The sequence below is a fragment of the Crotalus tigris genome, unplaced genomic scaffold, assembly GCF_016545835.1.
Source record: "Crotalus tigris isolate CLP2741 ecotype Arizona unplaced genomic scaffold, ASM1654583v1 scf7180000019173.45859301935:6455823, whole genome shotgun sequence".
Classification (NCBI taxonomy): domain Eukaryota; kingdom Metazoa; phylum Chordata; class Lepidosauria; order Squamata; family Viperidae; genus Crotalus; species Crotalus tigris.
In genome coordinates this window covers 3,465,727-3,488,670 of record NW_024097414.1, presented here as the reverse complement: position 1 = coordinate 3,488,670, position 22,944 = coordinate 3,465,727, and the positions used below count along the sequence as shown (strand labels likewise).

At 45.6% G+C, this 22,944-nt stretch overlaps 1 protein-coding gene across 4 annotated transcripts in view; it reads right to left on the bottom strand.

Moving 5' to 3' along the window:
• The window catches only part of LOC120315678 (transformation/transcription domain associated protein), an 84,185-nt gene extending 62,333 nt beyond the window's left edge, over nucleotides 1–21,852 (bottom strand). For 2 of the 4 annotated variants that reach the window (XM_039360429.1, XM_039360431.1), the window contains exons 1-26: nucleotides 21,691–21,852; nucleotides 20,474–20,649; nucleotides 19,901–19,950; nucleotides 18,651–18,761; nucleotides 17,800–17,904; nucleotides 17,593–17,676; nucleotides 17,295–17,351; nucleotides 16,940–17,065; nucleotides 16,361–16,438; nucleotides 16,060–16,148; nucleotides 14,639–14,735; nucleotides 14,339–14,477; nucleotides 13,955–14,033; nucleotides 12,523–12,757; nucleotides 11,362–11,692; nucleotides 11,120–11,217; nucleotides 10,057–10,254; nucleotides 8,564–8,755; nucleotides 6,276–6,441; nucleotides 5,481–5,737; nucleotides 4,154–4,354; nucleotides 3,494–3,645; nucleotides 2,807–3,006; nucleotides 1,847–2,064; nucleotides 1,565–1,762; nucleotides 732–992 (exon numbers count right to left, since the gene is read on the bottom strand). In XM_039360429.1, the coding sequence (XP_039216363.1) occupies nucleotides 732–992; nucleotides 1,565–1,762; nucleotides 1,847–2,064; nucleotides 2,807–3,006; nucleotides 3,494–3,645; nucleotides 4,154–4,354; nucleotides 5,481–5,737; nucleotides 6,276–6,441; nucleotides 8,564–8,755; nucleotides 10,057–10,254; nucleotides 11,120–11,217; nucleotides 11,362–11,692; nucleotides 12,523–12,757; nucleotides 13,955–14,033; nucleotides 14,339–14,477; nucleotides 14,639–14,735; nucleotides 16,060–16,148; nucleotides 16,361–16,438; nucleotides 16,940–17,065; nucleotides 17,295–17,351; nucleotides 17,593–17,676; nucleotides 17,800–17,904; nucleotides 18,651–18,761; nucleotides 19,901–19,950; nucleotides 20,474–20,573 (3,822 nt within the window). In that variant the 5' untranslated portion in view covers nucleotides 20,574–20,649; nucleotides 21,691–21,852. The remainder of the gene's footprint in view (nucleotides 1–731; nucleotides 993–1,564; nucleotides 1,763–1,846; nucleotides 2,065–2,806; nucleotides 3,007–3,493; nucleotides 3,646–4,153; nucleotides 4,355–5,480; nucleotides 5,738–6,275; nucleotides 6,442–8,563; nucleotides 8,756–10,056; nucleotides 10,255–11,119; nucleotides 11,218–11,361; nucleotides 11,693–12,522; nucleotides 12,758–13,954; nucleotides 14,034–14,338; nucleotides 14,478–14,638; nucleotides 14,736–16,059; nucleotides 16,149–16,360; nucleotides 16,439–16,939; nucleotides 17,066–17,294; nucleotides 17,352–17,592; nucleotides 17,677–17,799; nucleotides 17,905–18,650; nucleotides 18,762–19,900; nucleotides 19,951–20,473; nucleotides 20,650–21,690) is intronic. The other 2 variants (XM_039360430.1, XM_039360432.1) reach the window with 1 other exon arrangement.
• Between the last annotated feature and the right edge of the window lie 1,092 nt (nucleotides 21,853–22,944).

Genomic DNA, 22,944 nt, shown 5'->3' with positions numbered 1-22,944 from the left:
ATTGGGAGGGGGAGGGAAATTCTATGCCAATTCATCAGAGCTGGTTTTCCATTCCTCTGTGCCGATATGCTGAGCTCAATAAAGTTTTGCATTAGAGATGGGAAAGTCTCAGCTCTGCTCGCTTCATTGGGATCATCAGTCGGAACCTGGACACTAAGCTTCAATTTGGCAGCTGCGGGCCAACAATGGCCAGCCTCACCTCTTCTTTTATTAATTTTTTATAATCACAAATGCTTAATATTTTATCAGCAACCTATTGTCTGGATTCCAATATTTAGCTTACCAATACATGTTAAATTCCTTTCTCCAAAGCTTCCTCCTTCTGTTATGTATTCAAGATGGACAGTGAATAATATTTATATGTTACTTATATGTAAGGGTGTAGGTCTATATATATGTTTTATATAGTATGTTTTAAATGTGTGTGGTGTGTGTGTACACTTTGAGAGGAAGCAACTAAATTTCATTTTTAATGTGTGCCCTTGTGCCCACAGGAAAAAAAATGACCATAACGGTTATCTAATCGACAGGTTATCTAATCTCTACCTTGTTTTTCTAGCCACTGATAAAAGGTGTCCCATGTTCTAAAATATTCTGAATCTTCTTTCACTTTCAGTGTCAGTCTGTCCATTTCTGCACAGTCTAAAATTTTCTTAGTTATCTCTTCCTCTGCTAATTCTTCCTCTTTCCAACGTTGAGCAGTTAACACATATGTAACAGCACAGTCTCACCTCTTTATGGGGCTCCATGATGGCCGTGACGCTCTTCCCCGTGACCTGGGCCACCACCTGGAGGGAATGCATAGCCTGCTTCCTCACGGTGGAGTTTGGCGAGGTCACTTCTCGTACCAGGTCGTGGGTCACGTGGTGGAAGGACTTCTCCTGGGCGGTGAGGATTTCGTCCGTCTTCTCCTCTTCTTTCAACAAGGTCGCGCATCGGATTAAGAGCTGCTCCAAAGTGGTCTTGGCCATCGCCACGGCCCCGTTGGAGACCTAGACGGGCATTTCACCACCAATCAAACTTTATTTTCACGTTTTTACATTTTATTCGGGTCTGTGGCAATAACGAAAGATTGAGTTGACTGACTGGAGGAAAAGTCACCAGAGGGGGCAAGGGAAGGAAGGAGAGCTATAAAATGAAATGCCACATGAAATTTGATGAATAATTAAAATAAAGAGCAGTGGCACTTAGACTCACACATTGCCTCACAATGCTTTGCAGCCTTCTCCAAGCGGTTTACAGAGTCAGCATATTTCTCCCGTGACAATCTGGGTCCTCATTTTACCAGCCTCGGAAGGATGGAAGGCTGAGTCAACCCGAAGCCGGTGAAGATCGAACTCTTAGCAGTGGGCAGAGTTAGCCTGCAATACTGCATACTAACTATTGCACCACCACGGCTCATCAGCAGTAGCACTTAAGACTTAATACTGCTTCACAGTGCTTTACAGCCCTCTCTAAGTATTTTACAGAGTCAGCCTTTTGCCCCCAACAATCTGGCTCCTCATTTTACCAACCTCGGAAGGATGGAAGGCTGAGTCCACCTTGAGTCCTAAGAGAGACGTACCTCTCCCGTCAGGTCCATCATGACGAACAGCAAAGCCTTGAGGAATGTCTGCTGGTTCTGGAGGACCCAAATAAGAGGGAGCCGCTCCATCAGGAACTTGATGGACACCACCCCGCCGAGCTTGGCATACCAAGCTTGCTCGTAGCAACAAGCACAGAGGCGTTCCACGATGTAGGAGAACAAGGGCAGCTGGCAGGCCTAGAGGACGGGAAGAAACGTGGATCAACCAGAGGGCTGGGGATCTTCTGGAGAACGAGATGGCGGCCACATCAAAGGAGTTACCCGTTCCTTGGATCCCAAAATGATGCTGGCCACGTCGAAGATCACCGCCAACGCCACCTCGCCGATTTTGCAGAGCTCCTTCTCCTCGTAAGCCATGCAGATGGCGATGGCGTCGATCAGCACCAAGGGATCCATGCCTCTCGATCCATTTTCCTCGCTGTGAAACATGGAAGTGCTGGGCTGACTTCCCACCTGATAACACTGAAGTAAGAAAGGGCCTGGGGGTTGACCAGGCGACAAGGAGGACGAAAGGAGAAGGGAGGGAAGAGGGAAGAAGGACGTTAAAGAAGAGCAGAGCGGTAGTTTTCCTTCAAACCACACTCCCTTCCAGCACTGATGATGTTACCTAGTTGGGTAATGAAACATCTGCAAGAAAACCATCAAGCTCAGAGAGCACCAAGGACTCCACAGTTCATCTGTCAGCTACAAATATCTCTTCTATGGTTATCTGTCTGTCTGTCTGTCTGTCTGTCTGTCTGTCTGTCTATCTATCTATCTATCTATCTATCTATCTATCTATCTATCTATCTATCTATCCATCTATCTATCATTTACCTACCTACCTACCTATATTATCTATCTACCTCTATTATCTATCTACCTATTATCTACCTACCTACCTACCTATCTATTTATCTATCTATCTATCTCCCACCAACATTGACAGGGCAAGCCAACTGTACATAAACAGAGAGCAAACTCCACATCCTTCTAGGAATGATGATGCAGTTCCAGACGTGCTGCAATTCCGGTGCCAAGAGTTCAGCCTTTGACCCTCCAGGTTGGCAAATCCTAGAAGCTTGATCCTCAAGGCATCTGGGCAGCACTGGGACAGGTGTCCGTTTCTTGTCACCTGTCCTGCTTCCCAAATTAAATCTACTGTACCCAAGAATGAGCTGCTTTCTTTCCAAGCTAGCATTTACGGCTGCAGCCAAAACCAGGGAATTGCTGAATTCTTACCGCATTGCTGAGCCACTGCCACCATGGTGTAATGGCGGATCAGGCTGGCCACGAAAGGCAGAGCGCTGGGTCGCAGGTCCTTGATCACCGCGGACATGAAGGCCCCGGTCAGGGCCTGTTCAAAGGTCTTCCGAGCAGGTGTGTCTTGAGCCTTGTACCGATGCGAAATAATCACGTTGGGAATGGACTTCTCGGTAAAGCTGGTAAAACCAAAGTAAGAACACCGAGAACCCCATGAATTTACTCCGAGCAATTGTCTTGGAAGCTGTGACGGTCGTAAGTGTGGAAAAAAGCAGTCCTAAGTCACTTTGTTCGGTGCCGTTGCAACTTCGAACTGTCACTAAACAAATGGCTGTCAGTCAAGGCTTAGCTGCATTGTGCCACCCAACTCTTTGGGTGAGTATAAATTTAAATAATTCTGTCTGATATTTGCGTTTAGGACAGCGTGAAACACGGGCACTGCCATGGTTAACTCGGATTTTATTATCCCCGTATGATCCGGCCAGCCTACCACCCTTTTAGGCAACCTCCCAAAATACATCTTCCCAGAATTCCATGCTTGCGAGGGGATTCTGGGAAGAGAAGGCGATGCCTCCAAAGGGTACCCCGATTGTTGGGTAGCTTGGGCTCCATCGCAAGAACAAGGCCCAGCTTGTCAATGTTAACTTGATCCACCTGTGTCCTTACTTGGGATGTGCCAGAAGCTGGTACAAAGCATGCTTGTTGTCATCTAGGCTCATCATGGCCACCAGGAAACACTTGATGACCTCCCACGCTTGCCTCCGATAGTAAGGCTCCGTGTTGGCGCTCTTCAAGCAGTCTAAGGCAGTCTCAATGGCCTAAGACGATGGAAAAGGATCCCCCTTGGTCAAGCAGTAGAAAACTCCAAAGCACCACAATGTTGGAAACCAGCCACAATTGCTTCCCACAACACTTGTCTTGAGTCCTGGGAAGTCAAACCACCTACTTGTGTTTCCCCCCAAAGTAAGACCAAGTCTTATATTAATTTTTGCTCCAAAAGGTGCATTAGGGCTTTTTTCCGGTTAGGGCTTATATACGGGGAAATAAGGTACTAAATGCGTCCGTCTGGCTGAAGATCTTAACGGGGGTTTATTTTTGGGGTAGGGCTTATATTACGAGCATCCTGAAAAATCAGGCTAGGGCTTATTTTTGGAGAAACAAGGTAATTAGGGCTGTCTTACTATTCTTCTTCTCACCTTTCCCGTTACCTATTTCCTTAGCTTCTTGTGACTATTACTGGGCAGGCCCCCAGCATCGATGTATGAATGCAAACTCTCAGGCTGAGACCCCCCCCCCAACCCAGAAGGCACTGAAGGAAGGCCTCACCTTCTCCATGGGGAGCTGAATGGATGCTTTACAGTCAGAGAACTCCGCCGTAATGCTAGGCCCTTGGATCTCGGTCACCACGTAGTGCAACTTCTGAGAGTCCTTCAGCATTTTCCTGTTGCTTCCGCCGAACTTGCCCAGCACCCGATAAGCCACGTGAGAAATGGTCTCCGCAGGGTTACGCAGAGTCCGCCACAGAGCCTAAGAAGGTGGAAACGCTGAGTTTTCAAAGCCTTCACAGCTCTTCAGGGCAGTATAGAACCTCCCTAGTAAATATGTTATGGAGCCAGTTTGGTCTAGCGGTAAAGGCGCCAGGCTGGAAACTGGGAGACACTGAGTTCTAGTCCTGCTTTAGACCTGAAAGCCAACTGGATGGCTTTGGGCCTGTTTGCCACCCTGAGCTATTGCTAAAAATAATAACAGCAAGGTAGAAACAACAAATACAATGAAGCGTTCATCCTAGTCGGCAGGAATTCTTGCAAGTGACAGTTTTACATTTTCCCTAAAATAATTCAAGAGATCTCAAAGAGGCCAAGCGATTTTCTTTGCCTCCCTCAGACTAATTGCTAACAAGCTGGGATGCAGGAGAAACTTCCTGACGATGAGGACAATTAACCAGTGGAACAGCCTGCCTCCAGAAACCGTGGATGCTCCATCACTGGAAACTTTCAAGAAGAGGCTGGACAGTCACTTGTCTGAGATGGTATAGGTCCTCCTGCTTGAGCAGGGGGGGGCTGGACTAGAAGACCTCCAAGGTCCCCTTCCAGTTCTATTCCATTCCATTCTATATTCTATTCCATTCTATTCTATATTTCTATTCTGTTCTGTTCTGTTCTATTGTGTTCTGTTCTATTTCTATTCTATTATTCTATTCTATTCTGTTCTATTCTATTCCATTCTCTTTTTCTATTCTATTCTATTTTATTCTGTATTTCTATTCTATTCTGCATTCTATTCTATTCTGCATTCTGTTCTATTCTATTCTGCATTCTATTCTGCATTCTATTCCATTCCATTCTATAATTCTTTTCTATTCTATTCTATTCCATTCCGTTCTGTAATTCTATTCTATTCCATTCCATTCCATTCTGCATTTCTATTCTATTCTATTCTATTCTATTCTATTCTATTCTATTCTATTCTATTCTATTCTATTCTATTCTAATTTGCAATCTGCATACTTCCCATTAGCTTCCCTCCCGTTCCCCAGACCACCTTCCACCTTGAATCGTAAGCTGAGCAATGATGTTCCTTCCAAAGCAGGTTTGTCCTCATAGCAAGGTAAAGGCTGCCCTCTACCATCCCATTCGCGCAATTACAGCTTTACCTGCATGAGTTCAGCTCGGACAGGTTGGATGTGATCGTAGAGGAAGTCTGGCTGCAGATTATCCACGCAGAGCTCCAGAGTGCGCAGGCCTTGGCTGACCAGGGTCTGAGAGCCGTTTAAGGCTGACACCAAAGGGTCCATCAGCATCGGCAGGTAGGGGAGGAGGGAGCTGAGACGCACCGGGACGGTCAGGCACAGCTCCACAAACAAATCTTTCATGTGCTGCTTGTGCAAACCGCTCTGGAGCATGTTGAGACCTGAAGAGCAACAGAGAGCAAGACCAGAGCATCAAGCCCACCGCCAAAGCCTACAGAGATATACTGTAGAAGGCACTCCCCAAGTTACGACTGAGACTACCTTGCCAGCCTGGTCCGCTATAGTCATAAAGCCGTGACAAATCACAATAAAAAGCTAACTGGCCTGATTTTATAGCTTTTTTTTTTTTTTTGCAGCAGTCGTTAAGCAAACAAAGTAGCTGTAAAACAAAACTAAAGGAACCCACAATTCGCCACGGGGCTGGTTTTGCCAAAACTGTGTCGGTTTGGGGGGAAACCGCCATAAAACCTGGTTACCTGCCTGCAGGATGCTGCAAATGGCCGTAAACTAGCCACGTTTGCTGAGTATCTGAACTCTGGCCCTGAGACCCAGGAGGGAGGCGGCCATCAGAACTTTGAATCCAGGTTGAAAGTTCCCCCTTTTTAAGGTGGTAAGCTTGGAACACCCGCCGAACAACCCATCTTAAGCCGAGGAGCACCCATATGATGGGAGAACGGGGGAGAGAGGTGCATTACTGACCTTGTAGTAGGTTAGGCAGCAAGGGCAAGAATTCCTGATACAGGAGGTCATGGCTACCTCCGCCGATCGACCGGAAAAGGGCTCTCAGCAGCAGGAAGTAATTGTAGGGTTCTTTCGCCGTCTGCGCGAGCTCCATGGAGCTGTTGACTATTTTATGGAGGTGGGGCTGAAAGCAACAGAAAGGAAGGTGGGAGAGAAGATGATTGACGCAGCTCAAAACGCAACCTGTGTTCGGGTTATCTGTCCGGATGGAGCAAAGTGGCTACAGTGGCAATGCTGGGCAGGAGGTGAGCGTCTCCTGCGTTCGAGACCCAAGAGCTGACATCAGGCAGGGTTGAGTTCTCCTCCTTCACTCCAGCTGCTGGAGTGAACCTCAAAAAAGATGTTTTGAGACTTCGGGGGGGAAAGCGCAGAGAAGAGCAACGGAGACGATTAAAGGCCTGAAGACTAAAACATAGGCAGGATTTGGGTTTGGCTAGTCTAGAGAAAAGAACTGGGGGGGGGCGAGAGACATGATAAGTCTTCCAATATTTGTGGGGCTGCTACAAAGAAGAGGGAGTCAAGCTATTCTCCAAAGCACCTAAAGGCAGGACCAGAAGCAACGGATGGAAACTAATCAAGGAGAGAAGTCACCTGGAATTAAGGAGGAATTTCCTAACATTGAGAACAATCAACCAGTGGAATGGCTTGAATGGCTTGCCTTCAGACCTTGTGGGTGATCCATCACTGGAGGTTTTTAAAAAGAGACTAGACAGCCACTTGTCTGAAATAGTGTAGGGTCTCCTGCTTGAGCGGGGGGCCTGGACTGGAAGACCCCTTCCAGCACTACTCCATTCCTGCTGGGGATATGAAAGGCATCCCCAACTGGGCGTCTCCAGGACAACGGTGATGTCACCAGCTAAGCCTTTCAATCGTCAAACTTTTGGTGCTTTTGACATGAGTTTAAAAAAAAAAAAATCTGTCTGGACAGGCTGCTATTACAGGCAGTCCTCTACTTATGACAACTGGGACCGGAAATTTCCATTGCTAAGCAAGACGGCTATTAAGCAAGTCGCTGAGTCTATTTATTTTGGGTGTGTTTTATTCTTTTTGTTTTAAATTATTTTTAATTGTAGTATGTTTTGCTTTCATTGTAAGCCACCCAAAGTCCTTGACTGGGATGGGCAGCTATAACAACTGAATGAATTAATATTTTTTTAAAAAAAAGAGGGGGGGGTGGAAGAATGGGCCACCTGACTCAACCCAGTAACAAATAATAACCTGGAAAGTTTCTTTTATTATTATTATTAAGCTCTAAAGGCCCGGCCTTGCTCCATTATGGGCGAGAAATACTTTCATCCCTCAAATTAAATTGTCTGCTCAGGGCCACGCATCAGGTCTTTGAGAACCGAACAGGCGCGCAACAAAGGCAGCCGTATATCACACCGAAGAAATTGGATTTCCCTTTTGCACCATCCAAATGACCTTCATTCAGGAGGCTGACTTGGAAAACGCAAAATAGAGAACCCCAGTTCGGAGGGAGGAACAGACTTTACACATCTTAAGACTTATTTGCCAGGCAAGAAGCAGCTCGGGGTTAAACAATTAACCCACAAGTAATCAGGAATTCTTGGCAGTTGAAAGAAATGTCCCCCCCCCGCCCCCAGTCTTGGAATATTGCATGTCACGTTTTGTTAATTCCAAAGAAAAAAAAATTACAGAACACAAGAACACCAGATATGAAGCTGATTGGGACAGATTGGAATAATTATTTAGGCACAATGAAAACAAGCTTCCGCAACATAGCAGTCTCCATTTATGATGGACTACAAGCCCCATAATCACCAACATCTGGCAAGTACAAAAAGATTGGAAGGGTTTGTTGTTTTTAATTTTCCTAAGCAGCGTGGTGGCCTGGTGGTAAAGACGCTTGCCTCCCACTCGGAAGGTTGAGAGTTCAATCCTAAGTAGTGCAAAATATTTCTCTCTCAGGGTGTAAAGGGAAAATATTTGCTGCAAACTCCACATAGGTGTCAGGAAGGGCATCCGGACTATAAATGCTCAGCTCCATCCATTCACCCTGGCTCTACCCAGAAATTAAGGGATTTATTGGGTCATAAAAAAGCAGAGATGGTTTTGTTTTCCTCTCCAAAGGTCTATCAACACACAGACTTCACTTCACTTCCTAATGTCAAAGCAACTTAGAAGATGTTTGGGATTTAATCAACGGCCTGCTGAATTCTTTCAAACAAACCAGGCCCTAAAAACATACTTTGTAGACGTTCCTCCATTTCTCCTCCAGCGTTTACCTTCAACATCTGCTCGTTTTCCGCTGCGAAGAGCGAAACCGAACCAAAGACCAACTTGAAGAGTTTGAGATACAGGTTGGACAGCTCCACGTTGGAACCCATTTCAGGCAAACGGTCCAACAGATACTCTACCAGGATGGTGGCAAATAAAGCTGAGGTCGTAGGGTTGGCCAAGAAAGAATTGGCAACGATCTGTCAAAATGGGGAAAAAAGCAAACTGATTTTTTTCCCCAAAAAAAACTGCTAATGAAAACTGAAATGTTAATGCTAAAAATTGAGAGCCGGTTTGGCCTAGTAGGGAAGGCAACAGAAACCAGGAGATGGTGAGTTCTAATCCCACCTGAGACCTAAAAGCCAGCTTTGGGCCAATTACCAGGAGACGGTGAGTTCCAGTCCCACCTTAGGCCTGAAAGCCAGCTGGGTGACTTTGAGTCAATCACCAGGAGACAGTGAATTCTATTCCCACCTTAGTCATGAAAGCTAGCTGGGTGACTCTGGGTCTATCACCAGGAGATGGTGAATTCTAGTCCTGCCTTAGGCATGAAAGCCGGGTGACTTTCAGTCAATCACCAGGAGACTAGTCCCACCTTAGACAGGAAAGCCAGCTGGGCCAGTCCCTCTCTCAGCCCAAACCACCTCACAGGACTGTTGTTGTGGGGAAAATGGGAGGAGGAAGCAGTTTTCGCTTTATTTTCCATCTTGAGTTATCTATAAAAACAGTCATGGTGGGATAAAAATCTAAACTAGATAAATTCAGCTGCTGGGGGACCAAAGCCAAATATCCAAGCCCAGGCAGACCCCTACAAGCAGAAGTGGAAGCAGTCATGTCCCAAGACTCTCTTGAACCTATTCTGCCTCATCTTCCTGATCCGCTTTCCCTTCCTTTTGTAGGAAAAAGGGACGCTCAAATTGGTCAGTTCCACCCACGGCACAGTTCTTCTTCTTCTTCTGCTCAGCAGGATCAAAACCACCGTGGTTTGCTTGGGTGACCAAAGTTTGCTCCATTTCCAGGTTATGTCATCAAGAAAGTCATGGAGGAAGAACTTCCATGGTTCTCCTCCTTTTGGGAACTGACCTCCTTTCTCCTTTAGGAGCGCAAGACACCTAGATGACACCTTGCTAATTTTCCGTGCCCTCCTGCCTCCGCTAACAATTGTGCTTCGCTGGCATTGTCTTCTCAACCACCACACAGGAGAAACAACAGAGAGTGGTTGCCTACAACCGACCTTCCCAAGGAAAGTGGATCGGTGGATTTTCTTTGTTTTTTGTTTAGATCAGCTGGATGTGGATCTTGTTAGAGAGATCTTCCCACTTCAGTTATTTTCATCTTAAATCACGATGGCCACAGTCCAACCTCTGCTGCACAGTTTCCTTGCAACCTCAAGCGCCCAATAAAACGGCACAACGGTTAGAAATCAGTGCCAGAGAAGGAATGTTGTGAACTGTGAAGCCCACTTTCGCGGGCCACTCACTGTCAAGTGCCTAAAACATACTACCTGGAGGGCATAGTTTTTGGAGATCCTTTCCACCATGTAAGGGACAGACGTCTGGAAGATTTCTTTGAAAGTCAAAGGGTTCATCATGGTGAAGACCCCAGCAAAGTGTTCCAGGACCTCTTTCTCCTCCTTCATTCGGACCGTCTGGCAGTTGGCCACCCGAATGTACGTCTGCCCGTTCCCAGCTATTTGGACCTGGGCGGAAGGGATACATTTCATGGAATTAAAATAAGGGTACTTGGCCAAGTTAACGAGAACACCCTGAGCTTTTATTTATTTAGCGTATGGCATCTGTAGAGGTCATGCAATCACTGATATGCAAATGTAAATTTAGATAAAGCATCAGCAAAGATGGATAGATGGATGGATGTAGAGATGAGAGATGTAGGTAGAGATGATGAATATATAATAGATAGATAGATATAGACAGAGATAGATAGATAGATAGATAGATAGATAGATAGATAGATAGATAGATAGATAGATAGAGATAAAGATAGATAGATAGATAGATAGATACAGAGATAGATAGATACAGAGATAGATAGATAGATAGATAGATAGATAGAGATAGATAGATAGATAGATAGATACAGAGATAGATAGATACAGAGATAGATAGATAGATAGATAGAGATAGAGATAGATAGATACAGAGATAGATAGATAGATACAGAGATAAATAGATAGATAGATAGATAGATAGATAGAGATAGATAGATAGATAGATAGATACAGAGATAGATAGATACAGAGATAGATAGATAGATAGGTAGGTAGGTAGGTAGGTAGGTAGGTAAAGATAGATGAGAGAGAGAGAGAGAGAGAGACTGATTAGAAAAATAAAGACAGACAGAAAGGTAGATAATGTGGACAATACAACAATACCAGATAAAATATGAAATTAAGATGTCCCAAAGGACATCATTTTTTTTTTACTTTGAAGACATTTCGCTTCTCATCCAAGAAGCTTCTTCATAAGATGAGGACTAGCTGTAACCATCTTCCAAATTAGAGTTATAAGTCACCTCCATGAGGATGCAAACATCCCGATACGTACCTGATAAATATCCAAAGCCTGCATGGCGTATTTGACCAATTTTATATAAATCTGGGTCTCTTTCGGTTGAAGCTGCTTATTGGGAATGAACTGGGCTTCTAAACAGAGGAAAGAGAAGAATCGTTGAGATCAGGGGGAAAAAAAAGAAGAGGCAATTCCAATTCACAATCTCAACTTAAAGGTCCGGGACTGGGTGGCCACCTCAATCCATTTTAAAAATGAAAGCTCAAGTCAATTTTTACCGCCAGGAGCTTTGCAAGACGTGATGCCCCAGGTGATCGTCTTGACCCCGCAAACTAAGGTCTTCACCAAACTTCGACAATCCGTGACTTGAAAGGTCTGCTTATCCTCCTTCTCCTTCTCCCCTTGCTTCTCAAAGACGGGCCCTGAGGCCGGGACCACCGGGGTGGTGGTGGGCGCAGGGGAAGGAACCGTGACCGGAAGCGCGTTTCCCCCTGCTGGCGCCCCGGTTAAAGCAGCTTCTCCTGCCCCCAGCTCTGACTGTGGCTTGCACTTTTTAAAGATGATGGAAAGCTGGTAGCGGGCGATGGTGTGAAATTTCAAGACAAAAACCTGAGGAACGAGAAGGAGAGGAACGGGAGATCAGGAACAACAAGGGTATCAAAGGGGGTGGAAATAAGGAAGCGGCTGGAAATCCTTTCACGTCCAAGTTTTTCGAACACCCCCTCACTGTCCAGAGGCAAAAAGCAAGAAAAACGCCTCGGGATTCTTCCAAGCACATTCTTTCTCACCTATAGACAGAATCTTGCCGGACTAAAGCATTGCTACCATCTCCATAAAGGAAGACTATCCAACCTTGGCAACTTGGAGATCAGTGGACTTCAACTCCCAGAATTCCTCAGTCAGCAGAGCCATTGTTGAGAATTCTGGGCACTGAACCCCCATCTTAAAAGGTGCGAGGCTTATATTCTACTCTAAGCTACGAAGCCACCTTACATGATGGAAGTTAGTTAAAGGATTAGTTAAAGTCCTTTAAAAGTTAAAAGACTCCATCATTCCCATTCGTTTTTTAATTTAAATACACCAGAGTTCCCCAACCTTTCCAGCTTTGTGAACCAGTGGGGGGGGGGAATTCTGCACGAGCAGCAGGCAAGCATGCTCCATTTGTACGAGCGCTGGGCACGCATACCTCCTTGTACAAATGTAGCACGCACACGCCATGTGCTCACCCGCTACTAGGGATGTGCTCAGGTGTGCTTGTCTACTTGCACAACCCAGTTCCAAACAGTTCAAGGCCTGGTAGTGGGCTGCAGTCCCGGGGATTGGGGACCCCTGCAGTACGCAACGTCTCTCCCGAGAGTCCACGTTTGAGCCGTAATATCGTTTCACACTGGCATTTCCACCAGCACGGTCTTCCCACTCCCAGGCACGAGCCTTCCTACCTCCAACATCCTCATGAGAATATCCCTGCCGTTTCCATTCTCCTGCTCGCTCTTGGAGCGAATACAATCCACCAGGTTGAGCAAAAGTTTGCATGACATAGTCTGGATACTGCTGGGTAACGATTCATCGTCAATGTTCTTGGCAAAGAGCTGGACAGCCAAGGAGAGATCGTTGAGAGGTAAATGCTGGCGGACGTGGTGAACCAGATCAGCCAGGGTGCTGTACGCAAGGGGCCTGAAACAAGGACGCATTAACAGAGGGATAGAATCAAGATCACAGGAAGTGTTAATATCACTTTACAAGGCCTTGGTAGGGCCACACTTGGAATACGGCATCCAGTTTTGGTCACCACGATGTAAAAAAGATGTTGAGACTCTAGAAAGAGTACAGAGAAGAGCAACAAAGATAATTAGGGGACTGGAGGCTAAAATATATAAGGAATGCTTGCTGGAATTGGGCATGTCTAGTTTAATGAAGAGAAGAATGAGGGGGGACATGATAGCAATCTTCCAATATTTCAGGGGCTACCATAAAGAAGAGGGAGTCAAGCTAGTCTACAAAGCCCCTAGGACAAGAAGCAACAGATGGAAACTAACCAAAGAGAGAAGCAACCTAGAACTAAGAAGAAATTTCCTGATAGTGACAACAATTAATAGTGGAACAACCTGCCTCCAGAAACGATGAATGCTCCAACACTGGAAGTTTTTAAGAAGAGACTGGACAGCCATTTGTCTGAAATGGTATAGGGTTTCCTGCCTGAGTAGGGAGTTGGACTAGATGACCTCCAAGGTCCCTTCCAACTTTCTTCCTCTTTTTTCTTCTTTCTTCTTCTTTTTCTTTTTCTTTTTCTTTTTCTTCTTCTTCTTCTTATTATATTATTATTTCGGAGGCGAGGTTCATTTAAATTTTCGCTTGGGGGGGTAAAGATGTCCTACAGCTAACCAAGGTTGGGCAGAAAGCTCCCCACAGGTGGTCTTCAACTTACAACCATTCACATAGCAACCGGTAAGTTAGGACGGTGCCAAAAAAAAGTGTGACGTATGAGGGCACCTCACAAGGACAGGCAGTCGACTGGCAGTCCGTTTAGTGACCGTTTTAAAGTTATAACAGTTCCACAGACAATTTGCACGAAGCAACGCCAGAGGGGACGCTGAATTGGGAATCTAGTTATGAGGCCACTGCCATACACACACACACACACCTCGTAGACCTTTTGTATACAACTACATGGATTGTGTGTGCATATGTTTACTTCTGCCGTGTTCTCATCGTACTCTAAGCAAATAATAGATAAACAAGCTGCTAAAGCTGCAGCGTTTGTAGGGTGTGGGACCAGGCCTGCATCACAATTTCCCTTCCCCTGCAGACACCTGCAGATTTTTATAGAGGACCCCCCCCAAAGGCCTCCAGGTAAGAGTGTGAGTTACACACCTGAGTGTTTCACGGGCCGTGTAGCCAGAACCAATGAGTATGGACTCGTCAAACAATTTGTCCATGCACGGGATAAACTCTGCAAAACAAAAAATTGCCACGGAGTAAGTACCGCCATGAAAAGAGACCAGGTTTATATTAAGAGGTTTCAACGAATTTCAGACGGCACAGGCAGTCCTCGACTTATGACAGTTACATTTAGTGACCGTTCAAAGTTCCAACAGCAGTGGGGGGGAAAAGTGACTTAGGACTGTTTTTCACAGCCCTGCGGTCATGTGATCGAAATTCAGAGGCCGGGCAATGCTCCCTTGAGGTCGTTAAGTCGAGGACTTACCTGTATTTAAGAGATGCAACTATCTAAACGGGGCAAAAAAAAGTACATACGGCTCCTCAGGTCTGTGGTGAGGATATGTTTGGCCGCGATGAGCAGTTCCTTTCTCAGGTGAGCCGTTTCTGCTGGACAGTTGGACAGCAGCTGCAACATTCCCTTGACCATTTGTTGAGAGTACTTCGCCACCAGCTCCTGGCAAGGCGAGGAAAAAAAATAAAAATAAAAATAAATGCAACTCCCTATTGTAGATGGGGCCTCCGTGGTTTATATCTCAACGAAGAGGAACTTAGAGGAAGTAAGACCTGGCCTTGGGGGGGGGGGAGGGCACAGGTGACCACACAAGCAACACTCACCTGATAAATCCTGATGATATAAGCCAGGAATGACAATGTTTTGATCTGGGCGGCAATGAAGTCGGCGTACAATTCTTTATTGTAGTTTTTATTCTGCCTGAATAGGGAAGAAGGCAGATGGGATCACCAGAGTTATGGGTTGGCACAAACACTCAACAAAGGATTGTAAGGACGACAGAAAGCCGGCAGAGCTTTACAAGAATATTCTGCTTTCCCTCGTAAAAATGCCTCTTCTAAGGAGATGCCACCTATTTGTAACCTCAAAGCAAGCTTCTTGTTAGGAAACATTCTTTGCTCACAGATCGGTTTCCTTTTAAAAAGACAGTCTTCTCAGTCACCACGTATTTGTTTTGGGGGAAAAAAAGGCTTTAAAAAATGGCTCTTGCTGGGGGTAACGTCCCACTGTATTCAGTGAGATTATTCCCGAGTAGTACAAACAACCTTGCACTTAAAGATACCAAATTAACATTCAAAAGTGCACGATAACAAAGCTTGCCTCTCTCCAAAGCAGGATCAAGACCCCCAGAATCTTTGATTATAGATTCCCCCTTGTCACCACCAGATTGCAAAGTTTAACACGACTGATAACGCTTAAACGCATCGAAAGCAAGGATGTGACTTGTACCTAGTTCAATAATGCAACTGTAATTAAATTACTTTCAGGTTTGATCTTGGCCTGTCCCTTTGTGGATACAGCTCACAAATGCAGCCCCCCATCTGAAAAAAATAACACCTGCCATTCCTTGCCTTATAGGCTAAAGATTTAGGGAAGCGGTTTCCCACTCAAAGGAGAGTTATAAACCTCTTCCTCGTAAGATGGCCGAAGACAATGGTTGTTGGTTTTTTTTATTTCTGAGGTAAATAACAGTAACTCTTGATGCTGGAATGCTCGCGTTTGTTCCCTTATGACAGGGGTCTTCAAACTTGTGGACTTCAACTCCCAGAATTCCTCAGCCAGGCCCTTGTTACTTGTGGACTTCAACTCCCAGAATTCCTCAGCCAGGCCCTTGTTACTTGTGGACTTCAACTCCCAGAATTCCTCAGCCAGGCACTTGTTACTTGTGGACTTCAACTCCCAGAATTCCTCAGCCAGGCACTTGTTACTTGTGGACTTCAACTCCCAGAATTCCTCAGCCAGGCACTTGTTACTTGTGGACTTCAACTCCCAGAATTCCTCAGCCAGGCACTTGTTACTTGTGGACTTCGACTCCCAGAATTCCTCAGCCAGGCACTTGTTACTTGTGGACTTCAACTCCCAGAATTCCTCAGCCAGGCATGCTGGCTGAGGAATTCTGGGAGTTGAAGTCCACAAATCTTAAAAGTTGCCAAGCTTGAGGACCCCTGCCTTATGCTGTGTATCAACAGTGAACATTTCTTTACAGAGTTCAGGATTTGTTAAAAGCTTCATTCCATATGCATACCTGGCTTGGTTGGACACCTGAATAATTATAGTATTCATGATCAAGGGCACAAATTCAGCAACCACGTTGTGAATATTCAGTTTATAGAGCTAAGAAGAAAAAAAAAAGCAAAAGAGGTGTGTTAGACAACCGGCAACCTTTTACTTTTCCAAGTCATCTGGGAAGGGTAACAAAAATGTTCAGGAGATGATAATGCACGAAATTGCGCCTACCTCTTTGATGAGGGGAAGAAGAAAAGAAAAATAGCAGAAAGTTTGTAGGAAGAAAAAAAATAGGAATTTAGACACGGTTTCATACGAACCTGGTACATGAGGACAACGATTATAGGAAGTTCTGCTAAAACTTTCAAGGAAAGGGAGCCACGAGGAATGACCGCATGCTGGAAAAGGATAAAAAAAAAATGAAATGGTCAATAGAATTCAAAGGACCTCAAACTTAGTTCGCTTGTGGCTATGTAGGCATTCCAGGCTGATTCCTCTTTTAACTCTGCCTCAGGTTTTGCCACCCTCCTACACATCTTCTTCCTTTTATCCCCATCTCTCTCTCTTCCTCCCTCCCTTCTGTCCTTCCTTCCTTCCTTCCCTCTCATTCCCATCTTGTCAGATGTGAAAAAACCAGGTCCACATATGACGGTCCAATTAAACTGATTTATTGCTAAACAGCCTATGCACAGGAATCTCCTCAGGTCATGATCAGCACCCGCTTGAAGTTAGATAATGGTCAACGGCACTCAAGGGAGGCTAGAATTAGTTCGCTTGTGGCTATGTAGGGATTCTAGGCTGATTCCTCTTTTGACTCCGCCCCCAGGTTCTGCCACTCCTTCTCCTACAAAGACTGGGGGGGGGGGGTTGTTTCAAGATATGTCTTTTCTTTTACTCACCGATCTGGTTTCACTGTCGTCTCTCTCCGGATTTACTTTCACTACAATCGTCGTGATCAAGCCCACCATGTCTGGGGTGGGAATGGTGTTCTCAGGAACAACTTGAGGATTCTCAAAGTACCGATTCTAAGGTAGGAAACACAAGCGAAGTACATCACTCTCGCTGCCAATGGCAGGCTGCGATGCAAAAGCATATTGGAACCGATGGATTCCAGGATCAGGAATTTAGGAAAACCAGCCAAACGGTAGAAATGCCTTGGAGATTCGGCACTACTGGATCAGGACCAAGGGTTTTCCAATAAAACTTTCGTGCAGCATAGAAGAAAAGCACAAATGTCATCATCTCAGCACCTACCACTACTTTGGGTAGCTCCTTGTATATCTGTTTCACAAAATCCAAGAAGTGATGAATCTGTACGAAAAGGGGGGAAATGTTATGAGAAATTTTGATTTTGAAATCTGAAACCATCATAGTCTTCAAGGAAGTCTGTCTGAGTCTCAGAATCTGCTGCTTGAGGAGACCTATTGTTCACCGTAGCTTGACATTCTTCCCCCAAAAATTATGTGTGGGAACCCCCAAAGTTTGTGGGCTTTGACTATGTCATGCAACTGCACGTCCGTAAATTAAAAACTTTGGCCAGGAAATTATTTACCTCTTGTGTGATGGGCGGCCGGAACTGTTTGTGAAGCTCAATAATTATTCTCAAGCAAATAAGTACATTTTCTTCATTTTCAGTCTAAAAGCAAGAGAGGGAAAGAGGTAGAAAAGGAAAAGGGTTTATTAAAGAGCGAAAATCAGAACTGCATACTGCAAACAGTAAGGAGAAAAAAATGCAGAGAGCGCAGTCCGACCGAATTACCTCTAGGAATCTAAACATCACAGATAAGATATTTTTGGTGTGCGGGCGTAGATGTTCATTGGTTGGTATTCTATGGATTATCTCCAAAACTAATTTTCTCAGTTGCTGCAAAAAGGGAGAAAAAATGGGAAACAGAACTTGACTTCCAATGATAAACACGTTTATGTTAAAAGACCCAAATGAAACCCAAAAAGCTTATTACATGAATTGAAATTGTGCACATCTGCAAATTTTAAATGCATAAACAGCTTAAGAAAGGTTTTACATTAAAAAAAGAAATAAACCGCATGTCAAAATGAACAGTAATCAAGTCAGATCTTTTCGGCTATCATCCAAAAATTAAGCAAGGTTGTCTGCCATGAGACACCAGGAATTCTTAGTAAAACTTAGAACAGGGATTTTCAAACTTGGCCCTTCTATGACTTGTGGACTTCAACTCCTAGAATTCCTCAATTCTGGAAATTGAAGTCCACAAGTCATAAAAGGGCCAAGTTTGAAGACCCCTAACTTAGAAGATTAAAAAAAAAAACAGATCTCAGAAGGTGTACTAAATTTGTTATATTGCAACCAGTATACAAACCCTATCAAAAGCAGGCTTAGTCTTTTATCTGTAATTTCACCTTCCTTCCAAGGTTTAAAAAGATGGAGCCCATGTCTTTACAACAGAGACAGACCACCAGTTTTAAGATTATGTAACATCTGCACAATTATGCACAATCTACAAGATGAGGAAACACTTTTTCTTGGGAAATTCATCCCCTCCTGGCTGTTTGGCCAGCCTGGCTGAAAAAGGCCCATGAAAGAGGCCGGAAGCCATCCCTGTGGAATGAAGAATTATTTCTGGAGGGTACCTGGGCAGGTTTCTCCTGCAGGAACTGGACGTCCCCATCTTGGAGAAACGTCAGGAAGCGAGGGATTATGTGTTCCAGGAATGTGGAATATTGAGGAGATGAGGTCACATTCTAACAAGAAGGGGGAAAAAAGATTTTGTGAGGTTTTCCCAGCTTCGGCAACTTGAAGACAGATGGACTTCAACTCCCAGAATTCCCCAGCCAGCATCCGTTACTTTCTTTCCTGACTCCAGGTACTTTGGAGAACAGGCTGTCCCTCTCTTCTCTGTGATAGCCTTTCTGTCAACACTGCTAACATCGGATGTTTTTGCTTTGACAACAGTTAAGAGATGCAACCATTTACTTCTTATGTTTTACTTTTAGAGTTAGATGATGCTGGGGAGGGGAGGAATGTGCATGAGTGTTCAGCTAGACATAACAATACTGGACCTAGTGTGTGAACCAAGGTTATTGAAATAAGAGATGATAAGAATTGGCCGGCTGGAGATCTGGAGGGAAGGCCTGCATTTCAAACTAATTGGAGAATGTGATTTATGACTGTTAATTGGAGGAGGGAATTATGCTTTGATACTATGTGCTCAGGGGAGGGGAATCCAGTTTTTGGCTTCCACTGTGTTAGTGCCGATGCTATGCTACTCAAATAAAGATTCTTTAAGGTAAACAATGCCTTGAAGTTCTTTCAAGAGTTTTCTCTGTTGGAACCATGACACTTTCAAATATCAGAAGAATGCCATCACATCACCTCTCGGAGTCCTAACAGCCTTCCAATATATCTACCAGTAGCTTTCCAGACCTCTGATGGAGGTAGTCCCCGACTAACCGTCACACTGGAGCCCAAAGTTTCCGTCGCTAAGCAAGACATTTGTTAAGCCCCATTTTACGACTTTTCTGGCCACAGTGGGGATGTCAAGTGTGAAAAAAGGGTCATAAATCACTTTTTTCAGTGCCGTTAACTTTGAACGGTCCCTAAATGAACTAGTTGTATGTAGAGGACTATCTGTATTGCTTTCCTGTCCTCAAGTCCTTTGGAGAATAGGTTGTCCCCCCCCTTCTTTTTGACAGCCCCATAAATATGGGGAGACGGTTATTATGTCACCCTTCAGTCGTGATAACAGTCTTCTGGAGTCTACCACAACTTTCCAGGCCTCTAGTAAAAACGTTCTAGCCAGGAAGCGTGAATCTCCTCCAGTCAACAACGGCCCCAAGTGTTCAGCTCTATCAAGCACCCCATTATCAACCCAAAGTGTTACCTCAAAGTTTTCACTGACTTCTTGCATCATCTTCAGCTTCGTTTCATCGGCTGGAAAGCAAGAACGAAAGGCAAGCACTGAAATATATTTTTACCTGTAGCAGAGAAGCATTTTTTGAACCCTCCCTGAAAGAAGCAATCAGATCTTATCAGTTTAGCTCTCACTACCCACATATTAAGCATCACATAACACCGTTCACAGCCACACCACACACACACACACACACACGTCTCCACACACTCACACACTCAAGTGATTTTTTTTGTGGGGTTCAAGAGAAAGAGTGATCATCATTTGCTTCTCGGTTAGGTCTCCAAGCGGGCTGGAAATGACACAAGGTTTGCATATACGTTCTCTCCTTCTCTGCTGTGCAAAATGTCATCCAGCCTGACAATTGGCACCACTACGGTTGCTCTCAATGCCTGGGTTTAAGAATTCACAATTCTCTGTGAATTCCCAGGAGGAGAACGTGCATTATTCTGGAGGGTAACTCACAATTTGCCAAGGGCGATTTGCACAAATTTTGTCCATAAGGCTGCAGCCAAAGGAAACCAGGGCTGAAAAGACACTTACGTGTGTTAGCGTCAGTGAGAGCCGCCACAAACTGGAGATACTTTTTCATTAAGGTGGTCTGGTCGACCACCGTGGGCCCCTGGGTCGAAACAAATGCCATTTTTTTTTTTTTTTTTACTTCTGAAGGTTGAGTGAATATTTAGGAGGAAACTGAAGAACTCAAGTGATCAGCCGGCCTAAAAGAAAAGAGAAAGCAGAGCTATTTTAGCATCATTGTACGGAGCCTATGATGTTACTGGAGAGATTTATTTATTTTTATCCCACTTTAAAAAAAATAAAAAATAACTCAAAGGTAGTCAAGAGGGTCTAGCTCAAGATCACCCAGCTGGCTTTCATAGCTAAGGCAGGACTAGAACTCAAAGTCTCCTAGTGATTGGCCCAAAGTCACACAATGGTTTTTGTGGCTAAGGCAGGACTAGAATTTCCAGTCTCCTGATCCAAAGTCTCCCAGCCGGCTTCCATGCCTAAGGTAGGACTAGAACTCACAGCCTCCTAGTGATTGGCCCCAAATCACCCAGTCTGCTTTCATATCTAAAGTGGAACTAGAACTCACCGTCTCCTGGTGATTGGCCCAAAGTCACCCAACCGGCTTTCGTGCTTTAAGGCAGGTCTAGAACTCACCGTCTCCTAGTGATTGGCTTTCATGGTTAACTCTGGGCCAGTCCCAGCCTCCCTTGCAGGGCTGTGGTTGCAGAGACAAAAATTACGTTCTCTGCCCTGCCACCCACGGTGCAAAAAGCAAGGGATCAATCCAATGCATCTGTGATAGACAAAAAGCTCTCCAACCCCCTCCCTCCCCTCCCCGGGCTGGAACTATCCTACCTCCTATTCCAACAACTCCCATCATCCCCAGTCACCACTCAACCGGGCTCTTGAACCCTCAGCTCTGCAGCCCCAAAACTGAAACGACTCCCCGGACCTTTGGCTCGCACGAAGCGGGGAGGCAGAAGGACTCCCCCCTCTTTGGACGCCCAGCACGGCTGGGAACGATGGGGGCGGCAGTCCCCCGAAAGCAGAGGGCGCCCGGTTGGAGAAGCAGCCCGATTCCCAAGGGCCAATCTCGCCTCGACCAGGGCTGGCCACGCCTCCTCCGCGAAAGCCACGCCTCCCCGCCACGCCCACTTTTGTGCTTCGCGAAGGGAGGGGGAAGCGTGGCTCCCCTCCATCCGTTCCTGCCCCCCCCTTTCCCGGCCCGGCGCCCTGCCCGCTCTTCTCACCGGCCCGGGCCGCGTCGTCCGCCGCCTCATGCCCGCCTCGGCAGCTTCCCGAAGCTCCGCCGCAGCAGCCGCGGAGACCCGGCCGCCTCCCGCGCCGCCGCTCTGGCTCCGCTGCTTCACCTGCCCGTGGCGGAAGCCTTTGGCGGCGCCACTTCCGGCCCCTTCCTCCTCCCCTAGAGCTAGGCAAGAGGCAAGAGAGGCCCGCTGCCGTCATTTCCGTCCTCGTCCCCAAGCGCCTCAAACCTAAACCAAAGAATCAAATACAGTTGGGAGGCGACCCAGACCTACGAACAGAGGCGTGTTATAACTCCATTCAGATATCCGGGAATGAAAGAAAAAAAAGCCATTCGTCGTCCTGAGGGCAGATAGGCATTGTGCATAGATTGTGGCTTTTTCTATATTACGTGAGGATTCACTCTTCGCTTTCAAGGGAGGAAGCGGCAGGGCCTTCTCTAGACTTTTTCTATCTCTACACTTTTTCTATCTCTACACCTCGCCTTCTCGCCTGGGATTAGCCAATCGGCGCGCTGCTCTCGCCTCTTCCCAGCCAATCAATGCAACCTTTCGCAGCTCAATACAGAACTGAGGCTCGCCTTGGAGGCGAGGAAAACAAGGCGGGGGGGGGGGATTTCCAGGGGTATAAAAACTACAGTTCCCATAATTCCCGTTCGGTTCAATGGGGCTTTATGGTTTTTCGTGCCTTTTTTCTGTATTTTGACTTTGCAATCTGGGACAATCGCTGCAAACACAAAAGCACTCGACCCTGTCATTAATGCAACTCTTTAAAATGCTACGGTTTTTTTTTTCTCACCAAAGTCATCTCTTAATTCGTTGCTGCGGTTTCTGTTGGCTTCCCTTGATTGGAAAACAAGGATTTTCCCCAACTGCTTCTACTTGCAATTGCAGGGATGTCGTCTTTACAGCCTTGTCCTTTCCGCTAACAGGTCAATCGTCCTCGCCTGGCTGGGTTTTTGGATGGGTTCACACCAGGAAGGCAAAAGAAAGAAAATTCTACTTTTGATTTGTGTCCAGCAAAGTTATTCCGCTTTGTTACAAGAGGAGGACAGTTTACATCAGCATTTTTCCCACTCCGCCACTTGGAAGATGCATGGATTGCAACTCCCAGAATTCCCCAGGCTGCATGGCATTCCTATTTTGAGGGTGTTCAAAATGTTATGAAATAAAACGTTGAAACAATGCGTGTTCTAATTGGTTACATATTATGCTAAACCACATTTTGCAATTATTTTTAGG